Source organism: Ranitomeya variabilis, chromosome 2 (genome assembly GCF_051348905.1).
Source record: "Ranitomeya variabilis isolate aRanVar5 chromosome 2, aRanVar5.hap1, whole genome shotgun sequence".
In the NCBI taxonomy this organism is placed as follows: domain Eukaryota; kingdom Metazoa; phylum Chordata; class Amphibia; order Anura; family Dendrobatidae; genus Ranitomeya; species Ranitomeya variabilis.
In genome coordinates this window covers 64,136,785-64,164,244 of record NC_135233.1, presented here as the reverse complement: position 1 = coordinate 64,164,244, position 27,460 = coordinate 64,136,785, and the positions used below count along the sequence as shown (strand labels likewise).

The 27,460-nt window shown below is 41.5% G+C and overlaps 1 protein-coding gene across 3 annotated transcripts in view; it reads left to right on the top strand.

The window, feature by feature from the left end:
• Positions 1 to 14,215, top strand: part of WDPCP (WD repeat containing planar cell polarity effector) — a 357,770-nt gene extending 343,555 nt beyond the window's left edge. For all 3 annotated transcript variants that reach the window (XM_077282497.1, XM_077282498.1, XM_077282499.1), the window contains 2 exons: positions 10,099 to 10,121; positions 13,133 to 14,215. In XM_077282497.1, the coding sequence (XP_077138612.1) occupies positions 10,099 to 10,121; positions 13,133 to 13,180 (71 nt within the window). In that variant the 3' untranslated portion in view covers positions 13,181 to 14,215. The remainder of the gene's footprint in view (positions 1 to 10,098; positions 10,122 to 13,132) is intronic.
• Positions 14,216 to 27,460: the final 13,245 nt, after the last annotated feature.

Genomic DNA, 27,460 nt, shown 5'->3' with positions numbered 1-27,460 from the left:
GATGTGCTGTGAGAACTTTGAACCCCCAAGTGTTTCACTACAGTTTACAACGCAGAGCCGTGAAAATAAAATATTTTTTTCCTACAAAAATGATTTTTAACCCCCCAAATTTTTATTTTCCCAAGGGTAACAAGAGAACTTGGACCCCAAAAGTTGTTGTCCAATTTGTCCCAAGTACGCTGATACCCCATATGTTGGGGTAAACCCCTGTTTGGGCGCACGGGAGAGCTCAGAAGGGAAGGAGCACTGTCTTACTTTTTCAACGCAGAACTGGCTGGAATTGAGATCGGACGCCATATCGCGTTTGGAGAGCCCCTGATGTGCCTAAACAGTGGAAACCCCCCAATTATAACTGAAACCCTAATCCAAACACTCCCCTAACCCTAATCCCAACGGTAACACTAACCACACCCCTAACCGTGACACACCCCTAACTCTAATCCCAACCCTAATCCCAACCGTAAATGTAATCCAAACCCTAACCCTATCTTTAGCCCTAACCCTAATCCTATCTTCAGCCCCAACCCTAGCCCCAGCCCTAACCCTAGCCCTAACGGGAAAATGTAAATAAATACATTTTTTTAATTTGATTATTTTTCCCTAACTAAGGGGGTGATGAAGGGGGGTTTGATTTACTTTTTATAGCGTTTTTATAGTGGATTTTTATGATTGGCAGCTGTCACACACTAAAAGACGCTTTTTATAGCAAAAAAGTTTTTGCGTCTCCACATTTTGAGACCTATAATTTTTCCATATTTTGGTCCACAGAGTCATGTGAGGTCTTGTTTTTTGCGGGACGAGTTGACGTTTTTATTGGTAACATTTTCGGGCACATGACATTTTTTGATCGCTTTTTATTCCGATTTTTGTGAGGCAGAATGACCAAAAACCAGCTATTCATGAATTTCTTTTGGGGGGGGCGTTTATACCGTTCCACATTTGGTAAAATTGATAAAGCAGTTTTATTCTTTGGGTCAGTACGATTACAGCGATACCTCATTTATATCATTTTTTTATGTTTTGGCGCTTTTATACGATAAACTATTTTATAGAAAAAATAATTATTTTGGCATCGCTTTATTCTGAGGACTATAACTTTTTTATTTTTTCGCTGATGATGCTGTTTGGTGGCTCGTTTTTTGCGGGACAAGATGACGTTTTCAGCGGTACCATGGTTATTTATATCCGTCTTTTTGATCGCGTGTTATTCCACTTTTTGTTCGGCAGTATGATAATAAAGCGTTGTTTTTTGCCTCGTTTTTTTTTACGGTGTTCACTGAAGGGGTTAACTAGTGGGACAGTTTTATAGGTCGGGTCATTACGGACGCGGCGATACTAAATATGTGTACTTTTATTGTTTTTTTATTATTATTTAGATAAAGAAATGTATTTATGGGAATAATATATTTTTTTTTTCTTTATTTAGGAATTTTTTTTAATTTTTTTACACATGTGGAAATTTTTTTTAAAACTTTTTTACTTTTTCCCAGGGGGGACATCACAGATCGCTGATCTGACAGTTTGCACAGCACTCTGTCCGATCAGCGATCTGACTTACAGCGCTGCAGGCTTACCAGCGCCTGCTCTGAGCAGGCGCTTGGTAAGCCATCTCCCTGCAGGACCCGGATGCAGCCCCGCAGCCATTTTGGATCCGGTCCTGCTGCAGGGAGGAGGAGGTAAGAGACTTCGGTGCAACGCGATCACATTGCGTTGCTCCCGGGGTCTCAGGGAAGCACGCAGGGAGCCCCCTCCCTGCGCGATGCTTCAATACACCGCCGGAACACTGCGATCATGTTTGATCGCAGTGTTGCGGGGGTTAATGTGCCGGGGGCGATCCGTGACCGCTCCTGGCACATAGTGCCGGATGTCAGCTGCGATAGTCAGCTGACACCCGGCCGCGATTGGCCGTGCTCCCCCCGTGAGCGCGGCCGATCGCATATGACGTACTATCCCGTCACTGGGAATTAAGTCCCAGGTCACCTTGACGGGATAGTACATCATATGGGATTAAGAGGTTAAATGGAATCTGTCAGCAGGTTTTTGCTGTGTAATCTGACAGCAGCACAATTGAAGGTGCAGAGACCCTGATTCTAGCGATTTGTCACTTACTCGGCTGTCTTTTGCTGTTTCAGTAAAATCAGTGTTTTATCAGCAGGAGATTATCACTAGAGGACTAGGTGTTTCGTGCCTTTTGGTCCAACTTTACCGTCATCATTAATTATCAGCTTTCTGTCATTATACAATGTACACAGAAAGCTGCCAGTCAGCACTCTGAGCTCTGCTAGATCTGCAGCAGAGAAAACTGTGATACATCTCTGGAATCAGGGTCTCTTTCCCTGCATCATGCTGCTGTCAAGCTACATAGCAAAAACCTGCTATTAGATTTCCTTTAAAAATGTGCACTAATGCTCCTGCAGTATGCATAGTTTTATCTAGAAATACCTAGCGTTAAAAACGGGATGATTAAATTGACCATTTTTGAACTTTTCTATAGACATTGCTACATATACCGTATTTCTTATTATTGACCATCCGTGAGTCCAGGTCCTTGTGGTTTCCCCTTCATTTAGTACAAGAGTAATAAACGTGGAGGAAAGGCTTGAGAATATGTTATCGCAGCTGAATGTTTAGCTCTGAAGAAGTATAGACTGGAGACATGAATGACCACTTAGGGTGTGTGCACTCGTTGCGGTTCCATTGCAGATTTTTCTGCGCGGATTCTGCAGAATCCGCAGGTACAAAGCCCTGTGGGTTTTCTGCGGATTTTGTGCGGATTTTGTGCGGATTTTGCCTGCATTTTACACCTGCGGATTCCTATAATGGAATAGGTGTAAAACACTGCGGATTCCGCGCAAAGAATTGACATGCCGCGGGAAAATAAACTGCTGCGTTTCTGCGTGGAATGTTTCACCGCATGTGCAGTGTGGATTTTGTTTTCCATAGGTTTACATGGTACTGTACACCACATGTAAAACTGCTGTGGATCCGCAGGGCCAAATCCGTAATGTGTGCACAGACCCTTAGAGAAGCTCTGGTAGATGGAGGTAAGGTGCAGAAGGTGTCCCATGTTTAGAGCAGAAATCCCATAAGCCACAGGTCTCCCAGCCGCGTCTGTGTCCTCAGGGTGTTCCTGTGTATCCTGTTCTATGTGCGGTGCAGAAATCCTGCCAATATCCTCTTACAGAGAATAATCTTGTTGTGTCTGCTAACACCATACACATATTATCCATATTATCAACCATAAAGTCCTAGTTTGATGTCAGAATAATCTTGCACTTCAAAAATGTTGTTTCTATTAGCTTTATGTCATTCGGCAAACACCGTATATTGACCTGCTCCCACTTTCGGCCAGAAAGGGAAGGGTGCATTATCCACGGCTCCCATGTCGGTGTCTACATCCGTTCATGCACTGACAACCTTTTATTTTTAAGACTAGCCTTTCAACATCTGCCCTTTATACTTGACATTTTCTACAGTAACATTTACATTTTCCGTTTAAATACATTTACTACCTTGTCTTTTATCATTCAGGATGGCATCCACCATCACACCATCCACAATATCCTACCAGTCTTGGGTCAGATGTGAGTGTGCGTTCACGTTCAAAATAGTCCACCATGGTCAGAGGCCTTAGCTGAAAGCCGAGACCTAAGGCTCCATACCTAGTTGTTGGCTCAGGCTGGCCCATCTGCTAGTTCTCCTAGATCCCTGATACACAGGAACCCTCGGCCGTTGGCAATTCATTGTGCGAATTCTCCTCTTCCCCTACATTTAACTGTCGAGGATGAGTCAAGAGGACCCCTACACATCAAGCTGTCAGCTGATCCCACTGATAATGGAGGGTTCGGCCAACTTTCATCTGTTCTTTAGCTGGTATTTCACCCGGGGCAAAGGTTCAGATCATTGCCCTAGCCTGTATCTACATACTTGTCTACTTTGACCAATGCAATATGGTAATGGACTGCAACATTCTTGGACTTCTGCGGGACGGCTAGTCTAAAACTAGTCATAGGGGAGCAAACATTTGTGTCTACAATCATTTCATTTCCAACTTATTAGTATATGTTTCTTTCATCTGAAAAATATTAGAATTGTTATCAAAAGTGGGAAGATTTCCTATGGCAGCCAGAATCCCTGATTCCTTGGCCAACAACCCGTTTTAAACAACTTATTACAGATAAACTGGGAAAGATGAAAACGTAACCTGTTACAATCTTTCCTGAAAGTTCCATTACTCCTGGCATCACTCTCAACTGAACGCCGTACATGTTAGATTACTATGTGCTGGTTGAACAATTGCTTAACGAAGAGTCGTAATCAACACAGCCATACACACGTTTGACCACATTGCCCATTTTAGTTGTCCAGTCTGGCCTAAGATGTTCAGTGAAGTACCCATCGCGGACAAGCAATATTTCTTGGAACACAAGAACTTTCGGATGAAAAAAAAATCTACATTTCATTTTAAACTTTAGCAGCCTGTGATTGGTCGGCTAAAGTGATTGTTTGTTCTTGTTACTCAATGAAGAATCGTTCCATCTACTTTAATGCAGTGTGTTTGGGGGATGGACTTATGGTATAACCATCGTTTTTATGTTTTTTAATAAATCAGTAGTACAAGTGAAGATAAGAAGCTTTGTAATATACTTTATCTTTCTGGACTGAGCATTCATTTAATATACAGGTAAAAATATATCTTCAGCGAAGACTAATTTACAGTTCACCGAGGATTGAGATGACATTTGCTGCTCGTGAAACTCTATGGAGAGGTGAACCGGAAGGAGCAAAGGCCGACACACATTCTGCTGCAAGTGCACCTGAAATCACAATTACACTTTTCAATAAAGGCAGATTTTACTACTGAACTAAGAGGGAATGATCCTTTCAGGAGGCAAAAGAAGCATATGTCCTTAATTAAATATGTTGTGAAGTTTCTTCTCCTCACTTGTTCTATTGATTCATGAAAAACAAATATTAAAACAAAGGTTGTCTTCAAAGTGTAACCAGAGTTCAAAAGAGACCAGTATTTGCTCTCATTTGATTCCCGCTGCTTCCCTGAGTATTGTATTTTAGTTTTTGGGATTTTTCTTAATCTGGCAGGTAATTTTTTAGGTATAAGACTTTTTATTTTGTGATCATTTTTTATGGTCTTTTACCAAGAGGGTGGTGCTCACAGGGCAAAAATGCAGGGCATCCTAAAGATACACCGCCAGATAATCACGTGAGCAACACCCCCTTCGTAAAGACCATAAAAATGAGTCCTAATTAAAAAGGCCCATATCTCTGGGAACGTATGATGTATTTAAAAAAAAAAAAAGAAAACAGATTATTCAGGGGAGCTGCAGGAATAAAATAAGCCGGGTAGTAGGTCCTCCTGAAAGGGAATCTGTAGCAGGTTTCACACTCTAAACTATTGATATTTGCATGTAGATCTTTTAAAGACTAGTAAAGCAATACCTTTGCATGGCTAGCCTATTCCTCCATTAGTCAGAAATCGGTGTGTGAATTGATATGCAAATGAGGACTTAAAAGCTATTTGTAGATCTGAAGCCTCTGTCACTCCAGCTCCATTCCACACTTAGCGGGGCCTTATCCTGCTTGACTGACAGCTCCATTTCCTGAAATGACACAACATTGAGGCTGAATGTGGCGGCACCGGGCTGGTAATAGAGCTGGAGTGACAGAGGCTTCAGATCTACAGCCTCATTTGTATATAAATTCACATAGTGGTAATGAAGGAACGGACCGGCCATAAAAAGGTATTACTGGACTTGTCCTTGAAAGGGCTACATGCAACTATACCGGTAAATAGTTTTGGGAGTTGAAATCCTCATAACAGATTCCTTGTAAGTTGCAGCCAGCAAGCTTTTTAGACATAAAGACACTGTTGTTCATTCCCAAGTAGACCTCTTAGTAACGATTGTATCCGTGGGATGTTAGTGGTTCCTGAAGACTCTAGACCTGTTACTCCCATATATAAAAATACCCATGTATCTCACTTGTGTGGGTGTCCTGACACTTTACATCTATGGCTTCTTTACATCTATGCCTTCTTTACTTCTATGCCTTCTTTACTTCTATGCCTTCTTTACATCTATGCCTTCTTTACATCTATACCTTCTTTACATCTATACTTTCTTTATATCTATACCTTCTTTACATCTATGCCTTCTTTACATCTATGCCTTCTTTACTTCTATGCCTTCTTTACATCTATGCCTTCTTTACATCTATACCTTCTTTACATCTATGCCTTCTTTACATCTATACCTTCTTTACATCTATGCCTTCCTTACATCTATACCTTCTTTACATCTATGCCTTCTTTACATCTATACCTTCTTTACATCTATGCCTTCTTTACATCTATACCTTCTTTACATCTATGCCTTCCTTACATCTATACCTTCTTTACATCTATGCCTTCTTTACATCTATGCCTTCTTTACTTCTATGCCTTCTTTACTTCTATTCCTTCTTTACATCTATGCCTTCTTTACTTCTATGCCTTCTTTACATCTATGCCTTCCTTACATCTATACCTTTTTTACATCTATGCCTTCTTTACATCTATGCCTTCTTTACATCTATGCCTTCTTTACATCTATGCCTTCTTTACATCTATGCCTTCTTTACATCTATGCCTTCTTTACTTCTATGCCTTCTTTACATCTATGCCTTCCTTACATCTATACCTTTTTTACATCTATGCCTTCTTTACATCTATGCCTTCTTTACATCTATGCCTTCTTTACTTCTATGCCTTCTTTACATCTATGCCTTCCTTACATCTATGCCTTCTTTACATCTATGCCTTCTTTACTTCTATGCCTTCTTTACTTCTATGCCTTCTTTACTTCTATTCCTTCTTTACATCTATGCCTTCTTTACTTCTATGCCTTCTTTACATCTATGCCTTCTTTACTTCTATGCCTTCTTTACATCTATTCCTTCCTTACATCTATGCCTTCTTTACTTCTATGCCTTCTTTACATCTATGCCTTCTTTACATCTATGCCTTCTTTACTTCTATGCCTTCTTTACATCTATGCCTTCCTTACATCTATACCTTCTTTACATCTATGCCTTCTTTACATCTATGCCTTCTTTACATCTATGCCTTCTTTACTTCTATGCCTTCTTTACTTCTATGCCTTTACATCTATGCCTTCTTTACTTCTATGCCTTTACATCTATGCCTTCCTTACATCTATGCCTTCTTTACTTCTATGCCTTCTTTACATCTATGCCTTCTTTACATCTATGCCTTCTTTACTTCTATGCCTTCTTTACATCTATGCCTTCTTTACATCTATGCCTTCTTTAGATATGACTATGCTGCTTCAGCTCAGGCTAAGGGTAAGTTCACACAGGGCATTTTTGCTGCTTTTTTTTCTGCAGCAAAACCTGATCATCTTGGCAGGAAATAAGCTGCATCAAAAACGCAGGTTTAGGTGCGTTTTTGGTGCATATTTGGTGCATTTTTTGGTGCGTTTTTTTTCTTTCTTTGTCCATGCTAATGTCCTTGGATTTTAAGCAGCAAAAGCACAGCAAATAATGATACCTGCGTTCTTGCTGCATTTTTTTCAACTCCCATTCAAGTCAATGGGTGAAAAAACGCAGCAAAAACGCTGAAAGAAGTGACATGCTCTATGTCCAAAAAATGCAGCAAAGCACAAAATACTGATCAAACAAAAAACCAATGTGAAATCTGATAGGCTTTGCTGGTACTGTAAAAAGCAGCTGAAAATTAGCATAAAAATTCAGCAAAAAAACGCCCTGTGTGAACTTACCCTAAGGCCTCTTTCACACTTGTGTCGGTATGGGGCCGTCGCAAACCGTCGGCCTGACGTACCGACGCACGTTGTGAAAATTAAGCATGACGTGGGCAGCGGATGCAGTTTTTCAACGCATCCGCTGCCCATTCTAAAGTCCAGGGAGGAGGGGGCGGAAATGGCGGATCCGACGTACGAAAAAACGTTCACTTGAACGTTTTTTCGTGCCGACGGTCCGCCAAAACACGGATCCAGTGCACGACGGACGTGACGTATGTGCATACGTCGCGATCCGTCAGCAATACAAGTCAGTGGGCAAAAAACGCATCCTGCAAGCACATTTGCAGGATCCGTTTTTTACCCAAAACGACGGATTACGACGGAATACAAAAAACGCAAGTGTGAAAGTACCCTAAGGCTGCATTCACACATTAGTGTGACGTGTCGGTGCGTGTCTGATTTTCTGTTGGAGCACACACATCCATGTCCTGTTCTGACCATCAGAATTGGATCAGGATAGGACTTGCCTTGAGTCTCACTGATCTCACACTCGGATCCGTGATGAACAAGATCCATGAAAGTCTAGGACTCCATGTGACGTCCGATTAAAACTCAGGCGGCACTTGGACATTTCATACGGATGTGTCAGGAGACCGCGTGAGATCAGATCAGAGTAATATTAAAGAAAAGGTTGTAGAAAATATTTACTGGAATACGAGAATACAACTTCAGCAGTGTCGGCAGTGACCGATGCTGCGTTGTGCCGTTTCATGCTGAATATAGATACTTTTTTTCCAGGGATATAGCTTCAGTGCAGGTGATTACAGGCTCCTCATCTAATAATCATAGAAAGGAAAAAAACGCTACAAATCGCCTTCATACCTGCCAGACTAGAGCTTTGCATCGTCTGCCGGCCTCCATCAAACCAGAACCAGCATTCCTCCTGAAGTAGCATGTTTTTCTCCGGAGCCTAGCAATCTTAGGCTATGTTCACACTTTGCGTTCTTTGATGCAAATTTTAAGCTGTGTTTTACAGTACCAGCAACGTCTAAGAGATTTCAGAAATCTCCTGCGCTCACATTGGCTTTATTTTGCTGACTGACTTGGAAAACTGCTGCGTTTTTGCAAACTCCAGCATGTCGCTTCTTTCAGCGTTTTTTCTGCGTATTTGCTGCATTTTTTCACCCATAGGAAACAATGGTAAGTGCAAAAACGCAGTAAAAAAAAAAAAACGTTGGTATCAGTTTTTCATGCAGTTTTTGGAAGTTAAATCATGCTTTTTTTGGGGGGGCACTATACTTTATCAACATGCACAAGAGACAACAAAAATGCAGCAACACCTGCTATTTTGAAGCAACTTGTTTACTGCCAAGAGAGCAGGTTTTGCGGGGAAAAAACGCGACGTGTGAACATAGCCTAACAATGTCTTTCTTGGTGGAGAGCCATACAGTGCTTTTTTGTTGTTTTTATTGCTCTTCTAAAGTTTATTTGATTAGAACTGCATAATAACCTCAAACATGTCCTGACACTCACCAGTGAGTCACTCCTGGAGACGTATAATGGATAGAGATATGTTTATGAACATTTACAGCCAACTACACCGAAATAATATTCACACCTTCAGTGGCAACTCTATGCATAGATTGCTGGCCTAAAACCATTTTCCAATTGGGTTGTATTAAAAAGTGAGAACCCTTAGCCTTCTATAGCCTCAGCGTTGCACCGTCCATTGCTGACTATATGAGAATCTTCTCAGTGAGCTCTTATCTTCCTTCTCCTGAGCTCCTCATAGCTGATTTATATGAGCGTTGAGATGAGCTATGTGCTCATAGATCACCAAACAGGAGCTTAAAAAACAAACAAAGATATATATAAACTCTATCAGAACAAGCTCATTCTGCAAACAGCCATAGAAATCGCAACCCTGAGGCTATGGAAAGCATAAAAATGTGCCCCCAAAGTTGTCCATATCCTTTCATTTTTCATGTGTAGACCTGTTTTTTTAGTGAAGATAGTAATTATGTAATAATAATATACTATTTATATTATTTATTACACTTTTCTACACATTTAATACATTTTACATTTTGGTGTCAGGTTCAAGGACTCTAATTGTTACTAATTAGTAGTATAAATTCATTTATTTTTGCTGTTTTTATTTCTGTGTAGTGTCTATTTTTATGAGATCTCAGAGCTTTGCTCATAATTAGCAGTTTACACTCTTTTAGATAAGTTTTACGGCATAAATCTTTTAATTAATTTCTTATTTGTAAACTAGCCATTGACCCATTCTATTTTTTTTTTTTTTTTTTTACATTTATAGGGGAAGAGGATTTGGGAAGAGAGGTAAGATTATCTTTATCTTCTTCCTAATATTTAACATTCATTTGTTAGGTTTCTTACGAAACACATTCAGTTTTGGTGACTGTTCTGTTTATCTGAATGAGGCATGCAGAGATCCGTGCAAATGAGGGAGAAACAACACAGTTGAGGGGTACAGATTTGCCTTTTACAGGACCCGAAATTCTCACTTTCTTCCTTGCGTGAACTAACACTCTACAAATAAATGGAATTGCAATAGAATATTTAGTATCATAGTGAACTGATGTTAAATTACGTTTTATGGAGCCATTCAATTTTCTATCATGATGAACATAGTATATTGTAAGGTAATAAAATTACCGTATTCCTTATTTAATAATCTTTTTAAGATTTGAAGAACTATGTAAAATAGAGAAGGTCGGTCAAAAATCTATTAAGTAATTTAAACGGGTATTCCCATCTCCAAGATCCTATCCCAATATGTAGTAGGTGTAATGATAATAATATTCGCAAATACCTCCAATTAGAAATGTAGTCTAGTTCTTCTGATTCACTATGTTGCTTACCCCATGTGCAGGGCATTGCCATAGCTTAGATATCCATGACTACTACCAGCTGTCACTATATGAGTGCTTGTAACCATGGATACCTAAGCTACTGCAATGCCCTGCACATGGGGTACGCAACATAGCGAATCAGAAGAACTAGACTACATTTGTAATTGGAGGTATTTGCTATTATTATTATTATACCTACTACATTTTTGGATAGGATCTTGGAGATGGGAATACCCATTTAAGTGCCTAGCTAAACGTTACATTGACTTACACATTCTTATATTTAGATCATATAAAATTGATGCCATTATATATTTTTTTTTAATAATTTTTTGAAATTCTTAATTATATTTAAAATTTGGAGGAAATTAAAATATGTAGCCCTTAAAAGTGGCATTAATATTGATGAAATAGTCTTCATAATGACTCAAACATAAAATTTATTTTAGAAATTTATAATATAAAATTTGTGATTTTGTTAAAAAAAAAACTGTTTCACTTTCTCAGACAATTTTACCTGTCCAAAAAAACCCAGACATACTGCAAGTGAATCACACTCAACTTGCATAGAGGGTCATGGGGACAAGGTCGCGTGCAGTCTTCACCTAAATTTCATTGCAATAAGGCTGCATTGCGTTTCATAGTCCCAGGACCCACAAGCTTCGGCTACTTTTATGGTTTTTGTCCGCCATGCACGTGCAGCAAATTGGAAATGTATCTCATCATTGCAGGTTAATGTTAGGGTACCGTCACACAGTGCCATTTTCATCGCTACGACGGTACGATTCGTGACGTTCTAGCGATATCGTTACGATATCGTTGTGTCTGACACGCTACTGCGATCCGGATCCCCGCTGAGAATCGTACGTCGTAGCAGATCGTTTGAAACTTTCTTTCGTCGTCCAGTGTCCCGCTGTGGCGGAATGATCGCATCGTGTGACACAGGTTGTATACGATGTGCGCACAGTAACCAACGGCTTCTACATCGCAAATACGTCATGAAATTATCGCTCCAGCGCCGTGTATTGCAACGTGTGACCGCAGTATACGACGCTGGAGCGATAATCATACGACGCTGCAACGTCACGAATCGTGCCGTCGTAGCGATGAAAATGGCACTGTGTGACGGTACCCTTAGAATGCTAATGTTTGGAAAGGGACTCAAAAGTAGACAATACACTTGAGATTGCCGTCTGGCAAACATTCATTCTTAGACCTCTATCTTTAGGCCCCCAGACACATCAGGTGGTCCTGTCTAAGTTGGCGGGTTTGTGAGTATTAGGCCTCATTCACACGTACGATTTTTCTATGTATGAGAAAAAAGGACCGATTATTCTGATCAGAGTTTAATCAGAGTGTATTCCGAGTGTAATCCGATTTTGTCATACGTGCGTGAAAATCAGACCGCACTAAAATGTTATGTGCGGTCCGATTTTTTCCACTGACCCATTGACTCTCAATGCCGATTTTGAGCCGTCCTGCAAAATTTGACGTCCCCGTGATTTTCCATGGAACGAGAAGTGAAAATCTCTTGAGGTGAAAATCACGGACATGTGCACCGCCCCATAGACTATCACAGGTATAAGTGCTATCTGTGAAAATCACAGCTCTTATATGCAAAAATCGGACGTGTGAATGAGGCCTCACAGTATCTTAGAACTGGTTCACGCTAAAATACCTGACATTAGTTACTGGTATCAAGGCTGTGGAGTCGGTAAGCCAAACTTCCAACTCCTCAATTTCCATGACTCCGACTCCTCCAAAATGGACTCCCAACTCCATGACGCCGACTCCACAGCCCTGCCAGGGCTGTGGAGTCAGTAAGCCAAACCTTCGACTCAAACTCATCAATTTCCATGACTCCGACTCCACCAAAATGGGGTCCGACTCCGACTCCACAGCCCTAATTGGTATGTGATGGTCGAGGTGGTCAGATTTCCTGTACTTATCATGAGTTTCCGTCATCATCTATGTACCCTTTTAGGGTATGTGCACACGTTGCGGATTCTGCTGCGGATTTTTCCGCAGCGGATTTGGAAAATCCGCAGTGCAAAACCACTGCGGTTTTCACTGCGGATTTTACCGCGGTTTCTTCTGCGGATTCCTCTGCGGGTTTTCAACTGCACTTTCCTATTGGTGCATGTTGAAAACCGCTGCGGAATCCGCAGAAAGAATTGACGTTTCCGCGCTGAATTTTCCGCAGGATGTGCACAGCGGGTTTTTTTTCCCATAGGTTTACATGGTACTGTAAACTTTGGGAAAACTGCTGCGGATCTGCAGCGTCAAATCCGCTGCGGATCCGCAGCAAAATCCGCAGCGTGTGCACATACCCTTACACTTGTCTTTACTCTGCACTTGTGACCAAGACAACTGTAGGAAATGTAATATTCCCTGATACTTTATTGACTTTGTGGCTGAATTGCTGCACTTAATACACTTATTACTGCATGTAACTAAATGCACCACTTTACTTTTCAGGACACTGGAGGAGGCTCCCTGAAAGTGGTACATTTTGGTTTAGTGTGATCGGAGAAGACTACAGCACAAGATTAGAATTCCCCAAGATCATAATTTGTCACCTTCAACACATCTTTTTAATTAATTATGGCTATTTGATACATTTTGTACTTTACATAAATATTTAAATTGTATGATCTGTTCAATCTTTATTTAACCCCGGAATTGGTAACATTTCATTTTATATAATTTAATTTTTGTTACATTTTTTTCTGCTGCTATTTTTCCAATTTGCAATATTTTTACTACAATGTTAAGCTGTTATTATATTTCATTGTATCCGTAGCGGTGGCACCTACATGGAAAATTAAGACGTTTCTAACTGAACATACAAGGTGGCATATAAATGTTTTTCGCATGGTATTTTTTTCCTTTTTAGTGGCGATTTCTGCCTTGCATATGACTGTATTTTAGAAATGTTGATGTCATTAACATGTAACTGTGTTTAAAAAAAAAAAAAAAAAGGAAGCCTCCATCACCCCGATAAGATATTTTGCATTTCCTGCAAATTATATCTCTGTTCTAGCAATCCACCCTTGTAATGCAGATTTGACTTCCACTTAAGTCGGTGAAAAGCATTCTATTGAGATACTAAGAGATAACATCTTCCTTTAGAATACCTCCATGAAAGAGCAGCCGTTCGCAGGCAGAAGCATTTTGCTAAGAAAGCTCTCAATTTTCCTAATCTAGAACTATAATCTTGCTCAAATAACCATTATTTTTCCTTTAAGAAACATATAAAGTCCTTTTATCCAGCATTCCAATTTGATCTTACTCCGGCTTCCCAAAAGAAATTATGCATAAGTGTTAACCTTTCCCTGCCATTATACAATTCTGTGAAATGAAATAAATGGCGCAGGGGTTTTTTTGTATTCCCTTTTTCATCCGTGATATCGTTTTCATTCTGTATGCAGGCAAACGACTGATAAACCTATTTTTTATTGACACGAGAATCTTCTTGGAGAGCGTGTGTCCTGTAAAATAATTTACTAGAGTCTATTTGTTAACGAACACCGAGAAGAATAAAGCCATTTTGTACAGTAACACGTGGGACTCTCATTGCTCATTAAAATATGTCCTGTTCTGTGCAGATGAAATCATAGACTAACTCTATCTTTCAAGATTTAATTATTCATAGCGCTTAACAATAAGTTGGCCAGCAACGGGGCAGAGCCCAGGTATAATCTATCAGTTGGTTTCCTGACAATAAATGTCAGCGAGGTGAGGGGAGTGCTCATAAAATGATCTAGTGGAATTGTGTGCAAGTAATTTGTGTGAACGTCTGTATTAAATAGTACTTACGGCATAATCGCTCGACTTATGTTGGTTCTTATAAGCTTATAAACATTAGGATTATGCATCAGGCATCGCTGTAGAAAAAAAAACATGTTGTTGTAGTTATTTGGCCCTTCGCTACATTTTTTCTGAAAAGAGAAAGGATGATTAGTTTCGAGTATAGATTATATTCGGCTAATATATTGAACATCTGTGAAATTATTTCTTCTACTGTTCCGTTCCCATCTTAGTAAAAGAGAGATTCTTACGATAAGTTCTTCTGGCATGTCCGTTTTGAGACCAAGGACGTTGCCAAATTTCTTGAATTAGCAAGTGGCAAGGGATTGTCCCAAGAAAAAAGTAGCAATTAAATTATTCCTTTAGAAAAGTTATTTAAAAAATGGATAGATCCTGGAATATTACAATTATTGCCTTTGGTTGGCACTCCATACTCTTCATTTTGAATGGCTCTGAGCACTTCCAATCAACAGTGGCTTCATTAGATATCACACTATCACACACAGTGTAGGAAAGACTAATTGGAACACGAAGGGATAAAGAGAAGGCAACCAAACACTAGGGAAGGGGGTTGTGGAGACCCCTAGGCAGATCTATCGTCACCCTGTCTGTCCCTAACGTCCCTATATAGGTTCTCCACCTATTGCTGATCAAGATACCTAATCCCTGCCTGCCTCTAGCAGTAAGCCCTGCATAGGGAAGGACATGATGAGCACTAGTCAATCCCCACTATTACTAAAGTCAGATGGGATACACAAACAAGAGGAACACTTAGCTTGAGTAGACTCAGAGAGAAACACAGACGTCCTCCAAACACCAAGGAGGAAGATAGCCAACTGCTATAGCTGATGGAAATGGAAATATCACTGGCAACTTCCAGCAGCAAGCTGGGAGTTATAAACACCCCGGTCCCAGGTGTGTCCATTAGAGTAGAAGGAAGGTTGCCACTGGGTCCTAGAGTCAGAAGGACCAGGAAGAAGTCTGCAAAGCAAACTGCTGAGACCTTCTGCAGTTAGATGCAGTGCGACAGTCTGCAGCCTCTGACACGCACGTAACACACATGTGCAGAAACACTGACTACCTGACATTCTTTGCCTGTCACTAGTCCAGACAGAGACTACAATGCAGCATGTTCCAGCGGTAAGAAAGACTGTGGAGGCAGCTGGAGAGGACCAGTGATGTAGAGGCATTATGGGGCTTGTGTTCAATAGCTTCTCTAATGTCATTACTAGTGCCTCCTCCAACCATAAGATTATCAGAAAGACTTCCACTCCTGGCACCTTCAGCAGGGAGCTGTAAACTGTAAGGTAACCATTACACTATTGTACAATTTTTATGTGCATGACCACAGGGTAAGCAGAGAGTAACACAGTGCCCTCTCTAATTAAAGAGGTTGTCCACTACTTTAGCATTGTTGATTTATCAATAGGATATTACATCAATGTCTGATCGGTCGGGGTCCAACAACATCGTCACCCCCGCCAGCTGGAAGTACTCTCTTGCAGATCTGCTCCGTCTTCTGATAGTAGCCGCAGCAGGGTACTGCATATCCACATCCTATAGATTTGAATAGGAGGTGAATGTGCAGCACCCTGCGGTGGCCACTATCAGAAGTTGGCCATCTCCGCAAGTGAGTACTTCCGGCCAGTTGCACACCTATATGAGCTAGTCAGTGGGGGAGCAGGTGTCAGACCCCAACCGATCAGACATTGAGGATACTAAGGCTAGACCATCAATGCTAAAGTAGTGGACAAACTCTTTAATCTACATAGTTGTTGGGTCCTCCAGAGTAAGATATGGCTTTTGCAACCATCTTCATACTCATGCAAAGGATCCTATAGTCTTAATAGAATATTCAAAAGTGTTTTTCACATCTCTGCATCACCTAGCCGTGTCTCACTCTGGGACTTCCATTTTGCTCATATATTTAGACACTGATTCTTCTCTTTCCCAACAGCCAAGAGAAAAATTTTGTCATTGTACTGACATTTTTACTTTTTAACACGTGACTCAATTTTTAGTCCTTTTATTGCACCTTGCGAGGCATCATTTTGAAGTCTGTAGTGTACATTTATAAATAAATAGCCAATCTAAGCGTGGGAGAGTTCTAAGTCAGTGACCAATCTATGCATAATTCAGGTTATAGAAAACCATACAAAATTGCAGACAGTGAGTATCCATATTCACTGTACAATGCGCAACGTTAAATGTCGACCAACGCTGATATGTTTGCTGGTTGGTGGGCATTTAATAGCGTGTTCACATAGGCCGACAATGCTTTAAATGCACGCTGAACAATGTGTGAAAAATCTTTCAATGTGCTAAAGATGCCATTGTTCTCGGCAGCGCATGACCTGTTTACACAGGAGAATGTGCTGCCGAGAACGATAATCTTTAGTGCAAATCAAAAGATCATTTCACCCAACTAACGAGCATTTTGCTTGCTCATCGGGGGATCGGTGGACTGTACGATTATCATGAACGAGCATTCATAGGAATAATGACGATAATCGTACGGTGTAAATGCCCCTTTATTTGTTGTGTATGTAAGGGGGCACTTAGAATAGTTTTCTACAGTTCCCTATAATGCTGCCCTGCGTCATCTCTCCTGTTCTGTTGTGAATCCTGGCCATGCTTATGTCAGTGACAAGTAATAGTCTGTGTGAGGGATTAGTATGACACCAGGCTGTGATCTGTAATCCCTCGCTGTTATATTATAATCTATTTATCCTGCATGTTAAGAGGATTTCTGTTTGGAAAAAAAAGTGTAAATATAAGAGAAATTTGTTACATCATCAACTACAGATTCTTATGATGTTGGATTCATAGTTTAGCAATTTATCAGTTTTTCTAATTTTCATTGCACCATTATTTGCAAGCATTAGATTGGTATCTGGCGTGTACAAGGGACGTGGGGTGAAGGTGTACATGTGTGTGAACCCCCTGCCTTTACAAACTGCTGTATACACGGCTGATGGACATATGTACACACTAATGTAACAAGTCCGCTTATAGAAGCTTTATTTTGGAGAAATGACCGATATTCAGTGTGCCACTGAATGCAGTGTCCACAACGTCCCCCTGCCCAAGAAGACACATGTGCAGGCCTGTCTGAAGTCCATTGTTTCAGATGCTGCACATCTCGTATCTTCACAGCATAGACAATTGCCTTCAGATGACCCGAAAGATAAAAGTCTAAGGGGGTCAGATCGAGAGACCTTGGTGGCCATTCAACTGGCCCACTATGACCAATCCACTTTCCAGGAAACTGGTCATGTAGGAATGCTCGGACCTGACACGCATAATATGGTGGTGCACCATCTTGCTGGAAAAACTCAGGAAACATGCCATCTTCAGTGCATAACGAGGGCAACACATCATCATGATGGTCGTCGTGGGCCAGTTGAATGGCCACCAAGGTCTCTCGATCTGACCCCCTTAGACTTTTATCTTTGGGGTCATCTGAATGCAATTGTCTATGCTGTGAAGATACGAGATGTGCAGCATCTGAAACAACGGGTACTGGAAGCCTGTGCTAGCATTTCTTCTGCGGTGTTGCTATCAGTGTGTCAAGAGTGGAAGAAAAGGGTTGCATTGACAATCCAACACAATGGGCAGCACTTTGAACACATTTTATAAGTGGTCATAAACTTGAAAATAACTCATGAAAGAATAAAGTTATGTTAAAACCAAGCGCACCATTGTTTTTCTTGTGAAATTCTCAATACGTTTCATATGTCACATGACCCTCTTCCCATTGGAAAAAATAAAGTTGGATCCAAAATGGCCGACTTCAAAATGGCCGCCATGGTCACCACCCATCTTGAAAAGTTTTCCCCCTCCCATATACTAATGTGCCACAAACAAGAAGTTGATATCACCAACCATTCCCATTTTATTTAGATGTATCCATATAAATGGCCCACCCTGTATATAAAAATGACTCAAACAATTTTACCCTTACAGACCTGTCTAATTAATACGTATGTTAAAGTTCTCTTTTTTCTGTTCAGTAAATGAAGATAGTGGCATGGTATACTCAATGTCTGCAGATGAGGTCACCCAGTGACAAATATCATCTATATACAGACACACCAAGGCATGGGTGCATTCCAAATCTAATCGGATTTACTAAGTAAGCTGCCACCTAGAACACTTACGGTGTGTAACTTGGCAAGTGTACTGACTGTTAGGTAATCTCGTATTTATAGTTTTGCAACACTTTCAATTCTGTGTATTCTGAATACTTTATGTAATTAGTGACATTATGTTCCCTGCGCTTCAAAGAGACAGTGGTGCACTTCTATGTAAATCATGATGGCTTCATGAACTAATAATACTTGTACTACTGATAAACTGTAGCATTTTACTTACAGCTGTCTTTATACCTTTGATTACTTTCTTTTGGCCGGCGTCACACACAACATATAAAAAATCGACGAGAATCGCACAAATGTTTCATGAACAGTGATCCGTGTGCAGTGCGAGGATGCGATATTTTCTCCCTGTGTCATCCATATGGTGAGATTTTCTCTCCGGCTTGCAAAATTATTATTATTATTATTATTATTTATTGTTATAGCGCCATTTATTCCATGGCGCTTTACAAGTGAGGAGGGGTATACATAATAAAAACAAGTACAATAATCTTGAACAATACAAGTCATAACTGGTACAGGAGGAGTGAGGACCCTGCCCGCGAGGGCTCACAATCTACAAGATGGACATATAATGGATTCATGGGCTCAAATATTTGTGAAAACATATATATAGTCTATATATATATATATGTTAGTGACACGTGTATATATATATATATATATAATACAGAGCTAGATAGCAGAAAGGCTGGTAATTCATTTGTCGGCTTTTGCTAAATCATTACCGAACCCGACAGGATATGAGACATGGTTTACATACAGATAACCATTGCATATCCTTTATATATATACTAGATGGTGGCCCGATTCTAACGCATCGGGTATTCTAGAATATGTATGTCCACGTAGTATATTGCCCAGCGACGTAGTATATTGCCCAGCGATGTAGTATATTGCCCAGCGACGTAGTATATTGCCCAGCGACGTAGTATATTGCCCAGCCACGTAGTATATTGCCCAGCGACGTAGTATATTGCCCAACCATGTAGTATATTGCCCAGCGACGTAGTATATTGCCCAGCGACGTAGTATATTGCCCAGCCACGTAGTATATTGCCCAACCACGTAGTATATTGCCCAGCGACGTAGTATATTGCCCAGCGACGTAGTATATTGCCCAGCCACGTAGTATATTGCCCAGCGACGTAGTATATTGCCCAACCACGTAGTATATTGCCCAGCGACGTAGTATATTGCCCAGCGACGTAGTATATTGCCCAGCGACGTAGTATATTGCCCAGCGACGTACTATATTGCCCAGCGACGTAGTATATTGCCCAGCGACGTAGTATATTGCCCCGTGACGTAGTATATTGCCCAGTTACGGAGTATATTGCCCAGTGACGTAGTGTACAGCACAGAGCCACGTAGTATATTGCCCAGTGACGTAGTATACAGCACAGAGCTACGTAGTATATTGCCCAGCCACGTATGTCACAGGTTAAAGAAATAAAAAATAAACATATACTCACCTTCCGCAGGCGCGTTGTAGTTGTGTCGCCTGTGTGGGGTGCAGGCGGCAGCTTCCGGTCCCAGGGTGTGATTACGTCACGTGACCGTGACGCCATGGCAGGTCCTTCTAACGCAGGCGCGCAGGACTTGTGATGACGTCGCGGTCACATGACCGTGACGTCATGGCAGGTCCTTCTCCCAGACCATCCTTGCCACCGGAACGTGCCATTTGCATGGACCGCCTGGAGCATCGCGAGGAGCGGGAAAGGCGGCGGAAGGTGAGTAATGATTTTTTATTTCTTTATTATTTTTTAACAGATGTTTTTACTATTGACGCTGCATAGGCTGCGTCAATAGTAAAAACTTGGTCACACAGGGTTAATAGCAGCGGTAACGGAGTGCGTTACCCGTGGCATAATGCAGTCTGTTACCGCCGGCATTAACCCTGTGTGAGTGGTGACCGGAGGGGTGTATGCAAGGCCGGGCACTGAGTGCGGGGAGAAAGGAGCGGCCATTTTCTTCCGGATTGTGCACGTCGCTGATTGGTCGTGGCAATGGTCGTGGGCGTTTTGCCATGACCAATCAGCGACTTGGATTCCATGACAGACAGAGGCCGCGACCAATGAATATCCGTGACAGACAGAAAGATGGAAGTGACCCTTAGACAATTATATAGTAGATCCCTCCCTAGTAATGTTAGTAGTGTGTGTGTCAAATTTTGGGGCTTTAGGTGTTAAATTAAAGGGTTAATTCATGGAAAAAAACTGCTGTGGGCTCCCGCGCAATTTTCTTTGCCAGAGAGGAAAAGCCAGAGACTGAGGGCATATCTTAATAGCCTACGGAGGCCACATGGTTATTCCCCCCCCCCCCCCCGGCTAAAAAAATCTGCCCCCGGCCACCCCAGAAAAGGCACATCTGTAAGCAAAGCCCTGGTTCTTCAGTAAAAAAAAAAAAAAAAATCCAAAATAAAAAAACAACAATATCCCATACCTGTCCGCCTTACAGTCAAGTCCCAGGCTGTAAATCCATCTCAAGGGGTTAATTAGTTTACAACCCGTAGCAGTGCTAATGCTACCGGCCGAGCTGTAAACCACGGAGGAATAAATGAAAAGCTGCCTGCCAGCCTCCCCGCCTGACCGGACATGAATTCTGTAGCGTGGGAAAGTTTCTGAACGTTTTCCCACGCTGTCAGTTCACAATCAGGTGTCCCCAAACTTTGGTCTGTACTGTATACTTCAGTGACCGTAGCTGAAGTAGCAAAATGTGTGAAAACCAAAATTTATGTCCATCTCAAAACCTATAGCCACAACTGTACATTGGAGCAGTGAAAAATTGCATTAAAATGGACATAACCTTTCCACTGCCATTCATTTTTAGACCCTGTGTTGGACAGGGCAATTATCACATTTTTGGTATGGTAAACCAAAGCCTCAATAGAAAATACCCCATAACCATACATTTTCTGGAGGGAGACACCTGACACATTGTCAAACTGGCATTAGGACTTTATACACATAGAAACCTCATGCAACTTTGCAACAATATGTCATTTTAAAAAAAAAATTGGAGAAAAAATAGTTTTTTGTGGCTTTTAACCAATAGTGAGGAGCGAATGTGCCTGGATAAGGTGTTATCGGAGCATGCTCGGTTGCTAACCGAGTGATTTCGGGGTGCTCGAATAGTATGTTCTAGTCCCTGCGGCTGCATGTCTCACGATAACAAACTGGCAATCTCTGCATGGGTTGCGGCTGTCGAACAGCCACGAGACATGCAGCCGCGGGGATTCAAACATATTTTTCGAGCACACCGCAGACACCAGGTTAGCACCCAAGCATTCTCCGATAACAACACCTTATCCGAGCACGTTCATTCATCAGTAATAACCAACCCTTATAAATTATACTTGTGTAATAAATGTATGTTTTTAATTTCCTTATGCTGGGGAATTAGACATTTTCCTGTTTTCTGGAGTACATACTTACTGGAGAGCCAACATATCCTCGTAGACTCCCAACATATCCTCGTAGACTCCCAACATATCGTCGTAGACTCCCAACATATCCTCGTAGACTCCCAACATATCCTCGTAGACTCCCAACATATCGTCGTAGACTCCCAACATATCCTCGTAGACTCCCAACATATCCTCGTAGACTCCCAACATATCGTCGTAGACTCCATACATCAAGCTCCCTCTGGTTAAAGACACTCGCCTACTTCGTAGAGCGGTGAACTGATTGCTGCTTTAGTTTTCATTTTTTAAATAAATACTAGTATTCTGTGTATAAAAATAAAATGTCATAAATTATACATATAGCCACCTTCATGCATCAGTGATTCTAAACATAAATTGCACACTCAACTTTGCAACTAAAAACAGAGGGAAACAGATCCCTTATGCAACCAAAAAACGTGAGGCTGTTGATGCTGTTTGTCCTGTTCCATTTGAGGGTGCGTTATTTTTTGCAGAAAGAGCAACAAATTTTTACAATACTGTTCTTGCCATTAATAAAAAAAATTAACCTTCAACAGAAACAGTGTCCCACATTAGCGTCTTTTTCCATTGACCAGATTTGTTGACATTTCTGTGACTGTTCCATTCATCTAAATATGACTTGCAGATTATCCATGTTCCTGTTGTAAAAACAAACTTTTTTGTATGAATGGAACCGATCCTCATTTGCAGATAAGTTAATGGGATCAGTTTGAAAACAGATTTGTCATGGCTCCATTATAAGTCATAACGAAAAAAATATATAACATCGATCATGGGTACTGCCCCATTGCTCTGTCGTACTAAGGGTGCCTTTAGACATACAGATCAAATACCTGTCCAATCGGACCACAATTTTTTGTGAGTAAATAGACATTTCATCTCATTAAACGCTGTTTCATCTGACAGAAAATTGATCTGATGTTCTTAAAAATCTGTTTGTGACAAACCATTCCTCTTTTTCAGACCACTCCAGATCATACCAAGTTACATGCCTTCCCATTCCTATAAAAAAAAGTAATGGGATATAAAATTAATGGTTCGTTTCCCTACAGGTAATGTACTAGATTTAACCTGCTGTCCAATTTAATGTCACAAATAACATCATTACCCCTTTGAGTACTTCTAATGTAGTAGTTTCACAAGATTGCGCAGCACACATTGTCCCTCTTATGATTCATGACTTCCACACTATCTCCTCCTATAAAACATTGCCTCCACACTGTCCTCCCTTGTGAACTATAACTCCCATACCACCCCCCTTATGAACAATGATGCCCTTATGAATTATGACAGCCACGCTGACCCCCCTAATGCAATAAGACCACCACACCATAACCACTTATGAACCATAGCCACCACACTGTTCACCCTTATTAACTGATGCCACACTGTCCTTATGAACTATGGCTTGAATGCTATACAGTATGTTCTTCAAAGTATTCCCACCTTATGAACTAAGACCTCCACACTGTCCCCCCTCCTTATTCTGTCTCCCCAATGCTGTATTCGCTCCATGCTGTTTCCCATCTATGCTGTTCCCATATCCTCAGTGTTTCGCCCCACACTGCACCACCCCATGGCATCCCCATCTTCACAATGTCCCAACTCACTACCCCTCTCTATACTATAGCCTCTCTTCATACTGTGCCCTAACACTACCCCCTCTCCATACTATAGCCTCTCTTTACAGTGTGCTAAAGCAGAAAAACAATCCTATCAAATGATGGTAGCAGCAAGAACAGATGTGGAGACACGGGGGTCAGCAGATACCGTAGTCTGCTAGCCAAAACCGCATGGACAAGGGCTCATCTCGCCGAACTCCCACTCTCCTTTTACCCTGGGCATAATACTACTCAGGCAACACAGGGTGAGGGTAAAACAATGTGGCATTTCTTTTTTTGCACCACAAAACAGGCAAAAAACAGAACAATCTCAGCGAAATACCCAAGATGGTTCAAACTTGCAGTCTCACCCTTCCACTGACTCGCCGACCAGCTGCAACTTCAGAGCTTCCAAGGCCGACTGACCTCACCTGTGGCACGCACAAAGAGGAGGTAATGACAAACTTAGGAATCTTACAGTCCATTAAGGTACAAGGCCAGGTAACTTGAGGGCTACAACCTGGCTTGTCCAAACATCTCGATGAAGCCAGGTGACTGGTGGGTCCCAATCCTGGCTTTCTCAAATGTATCCATGGGGCTCACGTGACCAGTGGGTCCAAATGCTGACCACCCCAAACATATGTGGGTTCAGTGATGGTCAATGAAGCAGATCTTTATTTTTTTCAGCTGGGGCTGTAGTCCCCTAAGCTGGCATTCTGTAGAATGTCAAATCTGTCCCTCATAATGGAGCCATTCTGTCTTTGCTGCTGTCCTATAGAGTGTTCGTGGTTGTGGTTTTGTACAGAATCTCAGGATCTCTTTGCATAAAAAGGGCTCTAAAAGTGAACCTAGAAATTATAGGCCAGTAGATCTAGCCTCTATTGTTGGTAAAAATATTTGAAGGATGTTATTCTGCATCATCTCAATGAGAATAACTAACTTCATATCAGCATGGGTTTATGAGGAATCGCTCCTGTCAAACCAATCTAGTCAGTTTTTATGAAGAGGTAAGCTATAGACTGGACCACGGTGAGTCATTGGACGTGGTATATCTTGATTTTTCCAAAGCATTTGATACCATACCACACAAGAGGTTAGTACACAAAATGAGAATGCTTGGTCTGGGGGAAAATGTGTGTAAATGGGAAGTAACTGGCTTAGTGATAGAAAGCAGAGGGTCATTATAAATGGTATATTCTCTGACTGGGTCGCTGTGACCAGTGGGGTACCGCGGGGGTCGGTGTTGGGTCCCATTCTCTTCAACATATTTATTAAGGATCTGATAGAAGGTTTACACAGTAAAATATCAAAATTTTCAGATTATGCAAAACTGTAAAGCACTCAACACAAGAGAAGATAGTATTCTGCTACAGATGGATCTGGATAAGTTGGAAACTTGGGCCGAGCGGCGGCAGATGCGGTTTAACAATGATAATTGTAAGGTTATACACATGGGAAGAAGGAATCAATATCACCATTACACACTGAACGGGAAACCACTGGGTAAATCTGACAGGGAGAAGGACTTGGGGATAAGGATAAACTTACCTGGAGCAGCCTAGTGCTAGGCAGCAGCTGCCAAGGCAAACAGGATCATGGGGTGCATTAAAAGAGGTCTGGATACACATGATGAGAGCATTATACTGCCTCTGTACAAATCCCTGGTTAGACCGCATATGGAGTACTGTGTACAGTTTTGGGCACCGGTGCTCAGGAAGGATATAATGGAACTAGAGCGAGTACAAAGGAGGGCAACAAAATAAAAGGGATGGGGGAACTATAATACCCAGAGTGATTAGCAAAATTAGGATTATTTAGTCTGGAAAAAAGACGACTGAGGGGCGATCTAATAACCATGTATAAGTATATAAGGGGACAATACAAATCTCTCTCCGAGGATCTGTTTATACCAAGGAATCTGACAGTCACAAGGGGGCATTCTCTGCGTCTGGAGGAGAGAAGGTTTTTCCACCAACATAAAAGAGGATTCTTAAGGGTACGTGTCCACGTTCAGGATGGCCGGCGCTTTGGACGGAGCGGAAAACCCGCTCCGTCCAAAGCTCCACCCCCTTCTGTAGACGCGATGATGCCGGATGTGTTCATTGCACACATCCGGAATCATCGCACCCCATTCATAGGGCCCTGTGTTTTACCTTGCGGCAGCACAGCGTCGCCGCAAGGTAAACGGACATGCTGCGTTCTAAAAAGACGCGCCGCATGTCCGGAATTGCATAGTGGAGACAGGATTTCATAAAATCCCCTCCACTATGCTGTAACATCTGGACGCTGCGTGTTTGATGCTGCGGCTCTACGCAGCGTCAAACACGCAGCGTTTCCTGATCGTGGAAACATACCCTTATTGTTAGGGCAGTGAGAATCTGGAATTCCTTGCCTGAGGAGGTGGTGATGGTGAACTCAGTTGAGGGGTTCAAGAGAGGCCTGGATGTCTTTCTGGAGCAGAACAATATTGTATCATACAATTATTAGGTTCTGTAGAAGGACGCAGATCTGGGGATTTATTCTGACGGAATATAGGCTGAACTGGATGGACAAATGTCTTTTTTCGGCCTTGCTAACTATGTTACTATGTTACCTGAATGTGAATAACACCGCATACAGATTATTATCTTTTGTGCACTAATATACCAAACAGCCACCCCCTCCATGGATTGGTAGGCTGAGAGTGGCTGTTTCATCGGTATTGCTACACCTGTGTTGCTGCCATCTGCCCCACTGCATCCTGCATTTGTTTGGAGGCCTGGCAGGTAAGCATCTGCCATTTTTCTGTGAGTTCTTCGGATGTTGTTGTGGGGTCTTTTGTGATCTCTTCTATGAGTCGTCTCTGCGCTCTTGGGGTAATTTTGGCTAGCCGGCTACTCCTGGGAAGGTTCACCACTGCTCCATGTTATTGACATTGTGGATAATGGCTCTGACTGTGGTTGCTTGAGTCCCAAAGTTTTAGAAATTGCTTTATAACTAGTGATGAGCGAATATACTCATTGCTCGGGTTTTCCCGAACACGCTTGGGTGACCTCCGAGTATTTTTTAGTGCTCAGAGATTTAGTTTTCATTGCAGCAGCTGAATGATTTACATCTGTTAGCCAGCATAAGTACATGTGGGGGTTGCCTGGTTGCTAGGGATTCCCCACATGTAATCAAGCAGGCTAGTAGCTGTAAATCATTCAGCTGCGGTGATGAAAACTAAATCTCCGAGTATGCTCGGGAAAACCCGAGCAACAAGTACACTCGCTCATCACTATTTATAACCTTTGCCAGACTGATAGATCTCAGTTATTTTGTTTGTCATTTGTTCCAGAATTTCTTAGGATTGCGGCATGATGTCTAGCTTTTGAGGATCTTTTGGTCTACTTGAATTCAGGTCCTATTTAAGTGATTTCTTGATTAAGGACAGGTGTGACAGTAATCAGACCTGGGTATGGCTTGGGAACTTGAGCTTAGCTTCCCAAAGATGTGATAAAGCAAAGTTAATTTATGTTTGAAGGGGGGGCAATCGCTTTTTCACACAGGGCCCTGTAGGTTTGGATTTATGTTTCCCTTAATAATAAAGACTTCATTTAAAAACTGCATGTTGTGTTAACTTGTGTTATCTTTGTCTAATATTTACATTTGTTTGGTGATCTGAAACATTTAAGTGTGACAAACATACAAAAAAATAGAAAACCAGGCAAACACTTTTTTCACACAACTGTTTATTTTACAGGTAGGAGACAGGTGGAAAATACTGGTTCTGATTTTGTCTAAAAAAAAAAAAGTATAAAAGTTTGGA